This window comes from Ambystoma mexicanum, chromosome 9 (genome assembly GCF_040938575.1).
Source record: "Ambystoma mexicanum isolate Mex_15411 chromosome 9, UKY_AmexF1_1, whole genome shotgun sequence".
NCBI classification, from domain to species: Eukaryota; Metazoa; Chordata; class Amphibia; order Caudata; family Ambystomatidae; genus Ambystoma; species Ambystoma mexicanum.
In genome coordinates, this window is record NC_090931.1 from 544,474,306 (window position 1) to 544,486,555 (window position 12,250).

The 12,250-nt window shown below is 49.0% G+C and overlaps 1 protein-coding gene across 2 annotated transcripts in view; it reads right to left on the reverse strand.

The window, feature by feature from the left end:
* RPS6KB1 (ribosomal protein S6 kinase B1) overlaps positions 1-12,250 on the reverse strand; it is a 718,570-nt gene that overhangs the window by 621,446 nt on the left and 84,874 nt on the right. For both annotated transcript variants that reach the window (XM_069615097.1, XM_069615096.1), the window contains exons 3-5: positions 10,360-10,480; positions 2,348-2,416; positions 1,799-1,946 (exon numbers count right to left, since the gene is read on the reverse strand). In XM_069615097.1, the coding sequence (XP_069471198.1) occupies positions 1,799-1,946; positions 2,348-2,416; positions 10,360-10,480 (338 nt within the window). The remainder of the gene's footprint in view (positions 1-1,798; positions 1,947-2,347; positions 2,417-10,359; positions 10,481-12,250) is intronic.

Here is a 12,250-nt window from a genome sequence, read left to right on the forward strand (position 1 = left end):
GGGTCGGGCATGCTTTCCATGTGGTGAGTGCTGTTCGTTTTAAGGATCTCCGGTCTAGTATCTCTTGGGTGAACCATGAGTTGGAGTGCTTCCGCATTTTGGCTTTTTTCTTGGTTAGAGGTGCAATGGCGTCTATGGCAGTTTTGATAACTATGTTGTATGTGTCAACTAGTGCTACCGGGTCTGTAGAGAAGGGAGGCCTCAAGGCTGATGCAGCCTCTAGGACGGGGAGTATTCTTTCTTTAGTGAGGAGTCTGGCTGATCTAGTAGTAGCCGAGGGTATGGGTGCCATGGGTTTGGGTGGCGGTTTTGTTGGGATAAAGAAGTGTATGAGGAAGTGGTCAGTCCAAGGGCATGGCGTGATGGAGCTGATGTCTATGTCACAATTGTGGTCTGATATCCAACCAGTACTCGCCCTTTGGTATGTGTAGGGTCGGTGACTCTTTGGATGAAGTTTAGGTCATGACGAGCTTTGTCAAGGGCTTTGCTTTGTTTGTCCTTGGGGTCTCGGAGGCCAAGATTAAGGTCGCCTAGGATGATAGTTTTGCTATTGTTTTTTAGGTTGTGTCCTATCTGGTGAAGCAGGTTAGCCCAAGTCGACGTGCCTTTTCGATCTTGAAAAGAAAGATGCAATACTCTGCGATTACCACTAGATTGCAGACTATATGCATGCGATTCTAAGCAGATTCACAAGCATCAGAAACCTATTTTACGCTTGGTGGCCATCTGGGGATTGTTGACAATTGCTTACTCCGTCCTCTCACTAGGTGTTACCTCGAGTATGTGGTCTAGATTTGTCTAACCTGTTTTAATATGTACTAGAGCTTGTGAGGAATCTTGCGACTGCTCAAGAGTTGGCCATATCTTTATTATGACTTTGTATGTGCATTTCATTAATGTCTAGGTCTCAATTTTTCTCCCCATCAATTACCTTTATATGTATTGAGTTTACCACCTGGTACAGGTTATAGATTTAGCTATATAAGTGGGTAAGGTCTGGGTAAGGTCTGCCTAAGCCCTTTACTATATTGTACACATACTGCTTTACCGTAATACAACACAGGTACTTACTTGAATTGTGTTTTTTTACATGCACCCCATTTAATAAACATACTTGTTTTAGTGTAGTCTATTCCCCTGGTCTGTTTGGGACTAAACAAACCTATCCACCAGACCTTTGCTCCCTTGAGTGAAGCCCGACTGCTCTCCAGAGCTACCAATAAGAGTTTGGTCTAACTTGTGGTTGGAAACCTTTCTTACCATTAGGATAGATTGTTTCCCACCTTTCGGTAGAGGGCAGTGAAAAACTCTTCCTAATAAACATTTTTACCAACAGGCGTAGCCAAAAGCCAGGTCCCGTTTAACTTGCACATTGGTTAACTCTGTTTCGGAGATAGTTCTTTGGCTCATTAAGCTTAGTACCGAGTGTTAATGTTGACTTTTAACCTTAAAAGGAGAATGGTAAATGTCTAAATGTAACTCAAGTGGCCCTACCAGAAAAACAATATGCGAGAAATCAAGACAATTTGTGTATAATATAACTAATTTAATTTCTTTTCAAACTTTTCCAAATTCTAGACTGTTTGACCTTGGTTTTTACCTTCACTGCAAGGCAACCACTTTCATATGCAACATTTTCTTCTAGCATTGTGATCAATCCGACAGAACCAAAAAAGGTCTCAGACTATCAAGTACATTCTTTGTAAAAAGGCAATTCTTTCAGATGAGTGCTCTTATTTGGGCTATGTTTTGCTGCATGCTATGCATCATGTCAAAGCGGACTTCAAAACAAACTCACCACTGAGATACTCCAAGATGAGGTAGAGTTTCCCACCAGTTTGAAAGGCATAAATGAGATCAACGATAAACGGATGCTTCACTTCTTCTAGAATATTACGCTCAGCTTTTGTGTGAGCCGTGTCTTTTGCATTTCTTACAATCATTGCCTAGGACAGAAAGGTGAAAACAGTGCATCTATTATTTTAAAAAAAGACCGCTCTTAATGTTCTGAAAAACACCACATACATTTTTAGAATATGGAATAAATATCAGACCAAGATAGAAATTGGACAGTTTCCTGCTCAAATAGTTTGACAACCTTCTTATAAATTCATTTTATAGGCTTACAAGTGACAATAGACCTCCAAATATGTAAAATAATTGCCAGAAGCAGAAATAGAAGTTGAAAAAAAAAGTGCACAGATGTTAGCCTAGTCCAAAATGGATTTGTGTAGGAAAAACCGTTTCCACTTGGCTCCACATTTTAAGCATTGCACAAAGATTAAATGATTGGCGACAACTTAACTGACAGATTCAACTATTGGTAAGGTAGCATTAAAGATCTTACCTTTTTAAGAACTTTCATAGCAAATATATTTCCAGTGTGTGCTCCAGCTACTTTACGGACTTGGAATACCTGAACAAGCACAAATATTAGACAAGTTTATAATTTTATTCAATGAATCCCAACTTTGATTTGCCTGGTGAGGAAAAATGTAAGTGTTAGCAAGAGACAAACTACTGATTGACAATAAATATCTCAACGTTTCATAGTTTAGGCAAAACGTCAAATTGTGTCAATTTAAATAATCTGGACTAGAGTCCTATATGAGCCTCAACAAATACATACAGATCAATGTAAGCAGAAAATAAGTTTTCAATACAGTCCAAAATAAGTTTAAATTTGGTTCAAATTGATTGAAAACACAAATTGTACATTTGACTGAAAAAACAGCTTCAGAACGATAGATAGGACGTCGAAAGGCACACACATAAATGCCTTGAATGGATAAAGCATGTAACATACGTGTTTGAAGTGAAAGCATGACTGGAAGAACATCAAACCTGTTTATAGGACTAAAACACTCAAAACAAATACCAAAAATACAGCCAAAAAGGAACAAGTTACTTACCTGTAACTGTTATTCTCCAGCATGGGTCTGGCATGGATTCACATGCTCATGAATATTCCCCGTCGTCAGGCTGGGAATCCTCGGTAAAGAAAAAACCAGTATCAGTTTCGTTTCTGATCTGTCTTTCGTAGTAATAACCAACCACTGATCTCTGCGTCATACTGACCACAGCCAATGACTGCCCTCTACCTAAGCCCCGCCCCTGGCAGCCATCTTCAGATTTGGAAGCATGTGAAGTGGCAGTATGACCAAGTGAAGAGCCGCAGAGGGGTAGGCGGGAGGGTTCGCATGTGAATCCATGCCAGACACATGCTGGAGAACAACAGTTACAGGTAAGTAACTTGTTCCTTCTCCAGCATGGGGTCTGGCATGGATTCACATGCTCATGAATAAAGAATACATAGCAGTACACACATGCACAACCACGGGAGGTGGCAACAGGCTCAACATTAAGCATCACATCAAACTCAACATTAAGCATCTTACCTCCTCACCAGGCTCACCTCAGGCGAACAGGTTGCGCAGCACTGCTTGGCCGACCCTGGACTCCTCCCTGGAATCCCGGTCGACGCAGTAGAATTTCGTGAAGGTGTGCGTCAACCTCCACGTAGCAGCCCTGCATATGTCCAGCAGGGGCACACCAGATAGGAACGCCGTGGTAGCTGCGATCGCTCTGGTGGAATGGGCTCTCAGACGGCCAGGCAGCAGTCGGTTTGCCAACCGATGACAGTACATGATACAGCCGGAGAGCCATCTGGAAATGGAAGCCTTCGAGAGAGCCTTCCCCTGATTGACAGGTCCAAAGTTCACAAAGAGTTATGACGTCTTCCGAAAACACTTCGTGCGGTCCACGTAGAACTTCAGCGCTCTAGCCACATCCAGCGAGTGCAAAGTCCTCTCAGCCGGCGACGAAGGCGACGGGAAGAACACAGGCAACACCAAGGGTTCGTTGAGATGGAAGTCCGACGGTACCTTGGGCATGAAGGAGGGGTGCGTCCTGAGCAATACCCTCGTGTCGTGAAAAGTCAAGTACGGGGCCTTGCAGGAAAGGGCCTGGATCTCTCCCACTCGTCGTGCGGAGGTGATGGCCACAAGAAACGCTGTTTTCCACGACAGAAATTTCAACGGAGCTGAGTGCAGAGGCTCGAACGGAGGTCCCATGAGCTTGGTCAGCACCACGTTGAGCTCCCACGCCGGGGCCGGAGCCTTCACCGGCGGGAACGATCTGAACAGTCCCTTCATGAACTCTTTCATCAGACGATGAGACCACAAGGACGTCCGCCCCGTGGTTCTGGTGTATCGGGAGATCGCAGCAAGATGAATCTTGATGGACGCGTGTGCCAGTCCAGCTTTGGCCAGCGTCAGCAGGTACGGCAGTACTTGGGGGGCCGTAATCCGTAGAGGGTTAATCTTCTGTGCGTGGCACCAGACAGAGAACCTCTTCCATTTGTGTCCGTAGCATTTAAGAGTCGAGGACGCCCTGGCCTTTGCAAGAACCTCTCTGCAGTCGGCCGGTATGTCGTATCCTCCAAACTCTAGCGCTGCAGGAGCCAGGCCTGCAAGTTCAGCGATTTCGGGTCGTGGTGGAGGATGGCGCCTCCTTCTCTGGAGAGTAGATCCGTGTCCACCGGCAGCTTGATTGGCGGGGACGCTGACAAGTCCAGAAGGTCCGGGAACCATATCTGCCTCGGCCATGCAGGTGCGACGAGGATCATCCTGCACCGTGACCTCTTGAGCTGGTTGACGAGCCGGATTAGCAGTGGCAAAGGAGGGAACGCGTAGAGAAACAGGCCCTCCCAGGGGAACGAGAAAGCATCGCCCATGCTCCTCGCCTGGGGAAACCTGCTGGCAAACCTCCGGCACTTGGAGTTCGTCGCCGTCGCGAACAGGTCGATCTGGGGTGTGCCCCACCGTCGGAAGAGGCGATCCACTAGATCCTGCCGTAGCTCCCACTCGTGGCACGAGCGCAGCTCCCTGCTGAGTGAGTCGGCGATGGTGTTTTTTATCCCTGCCAGATGAAACGGCACCAGAAATATCCTTTGGGCGACGGCCCAATGCCACAGGTCCTGCGCCTCCTTGGACAGCGCTGGGGACCTGGTTCCGCCCTGTTTCCTGATTTAAAACATGGTGGTGGTGTTGTCGGTGAAGATCCTCACCACCTTGCCCTTGAGGGACGGAAGGAAGGACCTGAGGGCCCAAAACACTGCACGGAGCTCCAGGACGTTGATATGTAGGGATTTCTCCGTCGGGAGCCAAAGTCCTCTTGCGTGCAGATTTTCGGTGTGCGCTCCCCACCCTTCCAGGGAGGCATCCGTGGTCACTGTCTCCTGGTGGGCTGGGGTCTGGAAGTCCATGCCCGCCGTCAGATGCGCGCGGGTGCCCCACCACCGGATCGCTCGTCGGAAACTCTCGTCGAGTGTGATCCTTTCCTCGAAGCTGCCCGTCGTTTGGATCCAGCGCGCGTCCAGGAACTCCTGCAACGGGCGCATCCGGAGCCTGCACATGGGAATGAGGTAGATGCAGGAAGACATCATTCCGAGGAGGGACTTGATGGACCTCACCTTGGCCGCGTCGGCCACCAACATCCGCTGCACCTTGCCCAGGATGGTCCTGGTCCTCTCCTCCGACGGGGAGGCCAGAAGGGACACTGTGTTGAGCCTCGCTCCCAGAAACAGAGCGTCTTGCGTGGGTACCAGGTGGGATTTGGCGTAGTTCACGGAGAATCCCAGGTCCGTGAGAAGTTGAACGGTCCTTGCCGTGTGAACCACGGCGAGCTCCTTCGTCTTGGCTCGGATGAGCCAGTCGTCCAGGTAGGGGTAGACGTGGACCCCCTCGCAACGCAGCTGCGCCGCCACCGGTGCGAGGCACTTGGTGAATACCCTGGGTGCCGACCGTAGTCCGAAGGGGAGGGCTTTGAACTGGTAATGACGCCCTTGGACCACAAACCTGAGGAATTTTCGGTGCCCCTTTAGGATGGGAATATGGAAGTAGGCATCCTCCAAATCCAACGACGACAGGAAGTCTCCTTCCTCCAGCTGACCCAGGACGTGCTGGAGGGTGACCATCCGGAACTTCTGCGCCTTGATGAACTTGTTCAGACGTCGCAGGTCCAGTATGGGGCGCCATCCCCCCGTCTTCTTCACGAGGAAGTATCTCGAGTAAACTCCGGAGCCCCGAAGCCTCTTTGGGACGAGTTCGATGGCGCCCTTCCTGAGCATTGCTTTTACCTCCAGGAGAAGTTGAGGGACGTGAAGTTCTTTCCTGGCCACGGGGGGGACGCGCAGACACCGTCTCTGGAACTCGAGCGCGTGGCCCCGGGCCAAGGCGTCCAGCACCCAACGGTCGGTGGAGATGGACTCCCACACGCTGACGAAGCTCGCCAGCCGGCCTCCCACCGGGGTGCTTCGGTGGGGGCCCGACCCCACGGCCGGTTCAATCCTGCTTCGACAAGGCTTTTCCGCCTTGACCTCCTTGGAGACGACGGCAGGGTCCGCCAGACTTGCCTCGTCCTCTGTAGGCCTCCTGAGACGACGAGCGGGCCGCTTGACGGTAGGTGGAGAAACCGCCGACGGAACCTTTGGAGGCGCCCTTGCCTCCGCTGCTCCGAAAGGGCGTCCGTCGTTGTTGCAAAACTCCCAGGGCCCGGGCCGTCTCAGTGTCCGCTTTAATGGCCTGAAGGGAATCGTCCACTGTTTTCCCAAACAGGTTGTTCCCATCGAAGGGCATGTCCAGGACTCTGGTCTGAACGTCTTGACGGAAGTCCGTAGCCTTGAGCCATCCACGCCGCCCAAGGCAAACGCCGTTGCCCAACTGGCGGAACCCAGTGTCGGCGATGTCCGTCGCAACGGTAATGGCGTGGTCAGAAGCCACCTCACCTTCCTGCAGGATCTCCAGGGCCTCTGTCCTCTTGTCGTCTGGCAGGAAGTCCAGCAGGGGAGCCAGTTTGTACCAAAGCTCCCTGTCGTAGCGGGCCACGATAGCCAAGGCGTTGGCCGCTTTAATCGTCGTCGCTGCCGACGAGATGACTCTGCGTCCCATAGTGTCCAATTTCTTTCCCTCACCGTCCGGTGGGGAAGTCGATGTGGAGGCCGCACCCCCCCACCCCCCCGCTTTCTTCCTGGCCGCCGCGGAGACGACGGAGTCCGGGGTAGGCTGCGCCCGGAGGCACAGGGGGGCCGTGTCCGGGACCCGGTACTTCTTCTCGTACCGGTCTCTTCTAGCTGGCGTCGTGGAAGGGTTCTTGAGGAGGGTGAGGCCCTCATCCCAAATGTCGTCCAGTAGAGGCACTGAGAGGACCGTCTTCCTCTTGGCCTCGCGCCGCTGATAAAGGAAACCTTCCTTCTTCTTCTCCTCAGGGCAGAGTTGGAAAAGCTCGGATGCCCTGGTGATCATAGAGTGGAACGATCCAATCTCGTCGGGCGGAGAAGCCCTGGTAGGAGGCGACGACGGTACATCCTCGTCGTATACCTCGTCGTCCGTACCCGTCGCTGCCGTGTCAGTCCCCGTATCATCCCCTCGGGTGGACGGGGAGGAGGGCTGGATGGGGCGCGACGGCTGAAAAGGAGGTGGAGGGTGGATCCTTCTTTTCTTAGTAGGGGGAACACCAGAAGGTCCCGGTTCTGGGTCCCCAGACGGGAGAGGTTCCTCTGTCGGCAATGGTAGTCTCGTCCTTATCTCTGAGCATAAGGACTGTATAGCCAACAAAATGGCCGCCGAGTTGTCTCGCGGCGCTGGCAGAGGGGAATCCGACGGGCGAACAGGGGCCCCGTCGGTACCCTGGGCGATGTCGTCACCTGCGTCGGGATCCATCCCGACGGGTCGGTCTTCTTCCACGCAGAGGCCGTGGCTTAAGACTTCGACCAGTTCCTCCTCCGAGGTTGAGGCCGACTCTACGACGACGCCCTGCCCCCCCCTTTCTCTTCCCCTCGGGGGATTTCACGGGGGTCCTATCGATGGGCACAAAAGAGGACTCCCTCCGGGGTGGTAGGGAGACTCTGAGCCCCGAGGTCGCCACCACTGGTGTAGCCTGCACAGGCTGAGCCAGGGCCGCCGCGACAGTTTCGATAGAGGGCTTGGCCGGATGGATTAAGGCCTTCACCACCTTAGGTGCGCTCACCGCCTTATCCTTGGGGGGGGGGGGACACCGCCTCGCTCCCCCTCCGCCTTCGAGCTCGACCGGGGCCTCTCCAGGAGCTTCGCCGGGTGCTCGGCCTTCCTCTTACCCGACCCAGAGCGTTGGCTCGTGGTTGATGGTGCCGGGGAGGGGGCGCCCTGCCTGGCGCCCGTAGAGCCCGACCGTTCGGCGCTCCCGGTGCCAGCGGACTCGCGGTGCTTGGCCTTATGTTGGACCCCCGTCGCCGGGGCGTCCTCAAAGGTCTTAGAAGACCGCTCGGATTTCTTCCTCTTCTTCTCGCCGGACGGGCTTTTCCCTTCTAGCCAGTTGGCGAGACGTTGATGGCGGTCCTTCATGGTCCGCTCTGACATGTTGCCGCAAAACGCACAGTCCTTCTCCACGTGCGTCTTGTCCTCATGTAGGCAGTAGAGACAAAAAGAGTGTTCGTCCTCCTTGAAGACGTTCTGAAGCTGGCATCCAGGGCAGACCCTGAACAGCTTTCCGGGCGTCGAGCTTCCCTTCTCCTGGGCCATGACCGGGCCTGAGAAACTTCTGGAGTCCTCCAAAAGCGTAGCTCGACGAATCTTCACCCTTGAGGGGCGCAGACGAATCCGACACGGGTCCCCGTTGATCGGATAGAGAGTCGGTGGAGCTTAAGGCTCTTTTGACCGAAAAAACAAAGTTTTTGAGAAAAAAACGTGAAAAAATAGCACTAACGCTCGAGAGCAATAGCACGAGGATCCCAACACATGAACGTGCGGTAAAAATCTGAAGATGGCTGCCAGGGGCGGGGCTTAGGTAGAGGGCAGTCATTGGCTGTGGTCAGTATGACGCAGAGATCAGTGATTGGTTATTACTACGAAAGACAGATCAGAAACGAAACTGATACTGGTTTTTTCTTTACCGAGGATTCCCAGCCTGACGACGGGGAATATTCATGAGCATGTGAATCCATGCCAGACCCCATGCTGGAGAAATACAGAATACTCAACATGTGCAATGTGACCATTTACACGAGCAAGGTTTTTTATATATGTAAAAACGTACACAAAGAAAATACAGTGTAACTGAAACAAAACCTGAAATCAATCCTATATGGTTCAAGGAAAGAACCCAATATGGTTAAAGTACCAATCCCTGCCAACACAAAAAAGGGTAATAAAACCCAAGGCAGTTGTCCATCGTCGACTATGTTTCGGGCCTGTGTAGAGGTCCACATTCTCGCCAATGGAATGTGGCTGGCACTCTTCAATATGTATGAAGAGCGACTTCGGACAACGTACAATGGTGTATGGGTGGCCACTTATCGTCTGAATCTCAGCAACCTTAAATGCTTTAACAGGGTGGTTTGGGGGCCTCGAGTTCATTTCCATCTACAGGTAGTTTCAAAATAAATCTGAATCCAGTTCCACCATAGTGGGAATGAAGTAAGGAACAATCAGCAGAGCATTTGAGGATTTGTCAGGTACCACTCCTTGCCAGTTAACGTGAACCTGGGAAAACACACATGTAATTGCCGGGTGAGTTGACAACCCCTGCAGGTTTAGAGAGTGGAAAAATTGTAGGCCAGTGAATTTGGTATCCTAGCACCAGCTTAATAATCAAGGCTACCGTGCGCCATCAGCTAAAGCTGAGCAATAAGTTAAAGTAATGAATGTGGATTTGAGGAAAGACTCATTTTCAACTTGTGTGAAATGTCCGCATGGAGTATACAAGACAGATGTAGTCTATGCACCAAGTAGTTACAACTCTAGACTTGTTTGTATTCGCAGGGTATCACTGCGACTGCTTTTCCTACCAATAAACTTTAAATTTCGATTTCAAAATTGCCCTTCTCTTATATGGCAATGAAATTGTGGAGTATCAAAGATTTTAGGTTGAAGTAAAAAAGGAGACATATTCTAAATGTGAATATATACTGTTCCTTCACAAGAGAGGGAACAGTATAGAAGGAGACACATACAGAAGTAAACAGAACCTCTTCACTTGGAAAATAAGTTGAGGAGCATAAGACGAACAAGGTTATAGCAAAATTGGAATATTTTTTTAACAAAATGGAGCCACTGGTGTGGTGCCACCTGGTTCATAAGAGCTGGTTGTGCGTCATGCTTCCTGCTCATGGTGCCACCAGCCTGATTTCATTCCACTTACATTACAGAAACAGTGTGTACAACTACTGATCGATGCCCATAGATGTTTACTATACACAACCAAATTTGAAGAATTAGTAAATCTCTGACCAAAAAAAAAAAAAAACCACAAGTTAAACAATGAACATATGTTTTACGATTTTCTGTATACAGTGGTTAAACCACATTACCCCAGATACAGTACCTTGCCATAACCACCTTTGCCCAGGACCCGGAGCAGTTCAAAACATTCCGGCCTGATCTTTTCAGGACCTCTATTCACACTGGTTTCCGATATCTCAAACTTTTCACAGTGCTCCATGTCACTGAAATGGAACAAAGACCAAAGCAATTTTATTTTTCCAAAAGTGGTCAAACAAACCTTTCACAACATCTAAACAGTTTTGAAATTGTGCACAGAAAGCAAACAGGGCTAGTTGTGCAGTTTGTTTGAGAGCATAGGATGTTTAATGACAAGGCATCAACCTTTAACAGAACAGCAGTATCTCTAAGCCCATAAAAAGTCAGTGTTTTATTGATCAATGCATTTAGTAATTTCACTTTCAGCTACTGCTAACAGCCACAGCAGTGATTTCCCCCACATTGTACTGAAAATTATATTTTGAGATGTCTGGAACTAATACAATGTGTTCCTGTCATGTTGACTCAATTTACTATGAATTGAGATACTTGGATATACTTCTACCATTACAAATGCAAGACTACAACGTAAAACTATCAGAAGAGTTAGACCCTCGCTGTGGACATGCAAGGAGAATATGGATAATATTGAAGTCAAGTGAAAAAGAAATAGGGCTGCAAGCAATGTCAAAAATGTAAGATGGTGGGGTGTGTTCCATATGTGCGGCTGGAAAAGACAAGCTTCTGGGAATGCACACACCGCTCACCAAACTGCAATTCAGTTAGTTACTTTATGTTTTGACTTAGCTTTGTAATCAGTGTGGCATTCCTGGTTGCCAGATAGTTACACAATAACATCAATGTAATGGTCAAGTATAGGAGCTTCATGCACAGATGATGCAGGGGGATTTTAATTGTTAGTTTCCATTTCTCCCGCACCCTTATCTAACAGTTATTAAATAAAACATTTTGGGAACAATATAAAAAATATTTTTACAAATCTTAACCAGAATATGTATTCATTGATGCACTCCCACCCTAACCAGAATACTCCAAGATTACCTGCATTACTTATAATCCAACCATTGTTCTTACAACAAATATTACTTACCCTGTAATCATCTTTCTGTGGCTTGTATCAGCTTAAAATCGCATGCTCTGCCTAGCCTACCATCAAGTGGTTGGCTCTGAGCATTACATATTTTTTCAAATTCGGAAAACTGTACATCAACAGAGGAGTTCCCGTCATACTATCCCTTATCCTACATGTGTTCTGGGACCCAAATCCTTCATGCATCGACATACTCTGTTTTTTTCCCGGTCATCGGTTGGCAGCAACTTCGAAATGGATAACTTTGATGCCATTCGACGCAAGATACCAATATGCGATGCAGTCTTTGAACAACACTGAAGGAGAGCGTCAGCTATAACGTCAAGGCATAGTCTATGTAGAGTGGGGGGGGGGATATTACAAATTACACTTACCAGTAATGGTAATTCTGAAGCTTGTATCTGCTTAAAATCACATGCTTTACATATGACGCGTCTAATGGTTGGCTCAGAGTATAATATTTTTTTTCTTCGAAGGGGCATCAACAGGGAGTTTCTGGTCACACTATTCATATCCTTTGTGTACAGGTACCTATGATGACTCAAGCGTTGACATCCTCAGGTTGTTTCTTTTTCTGGCCCGTCGTTTATGAGTGTTTTATCTGCAATGGTTTATTTTTCTTTTGTACTGTCCCTTTGCTCTCTTGCAGGATGGCAGGGCAGACGCATTTGATTCCAAGCAGACAAGCTTCAGAAGACCAAGTTACTTACCCCTGGTAACATTCTTTCAACTGGAGGTTCCTCCCTTGTATTCCTCATCCACGATATATCATAGTTTCCAGCTTCAGCTGCTTCTAAAAAAAAAAATGTTCCCTCGGCAGCAGGTGCTGTGCTTCGAGACAGTC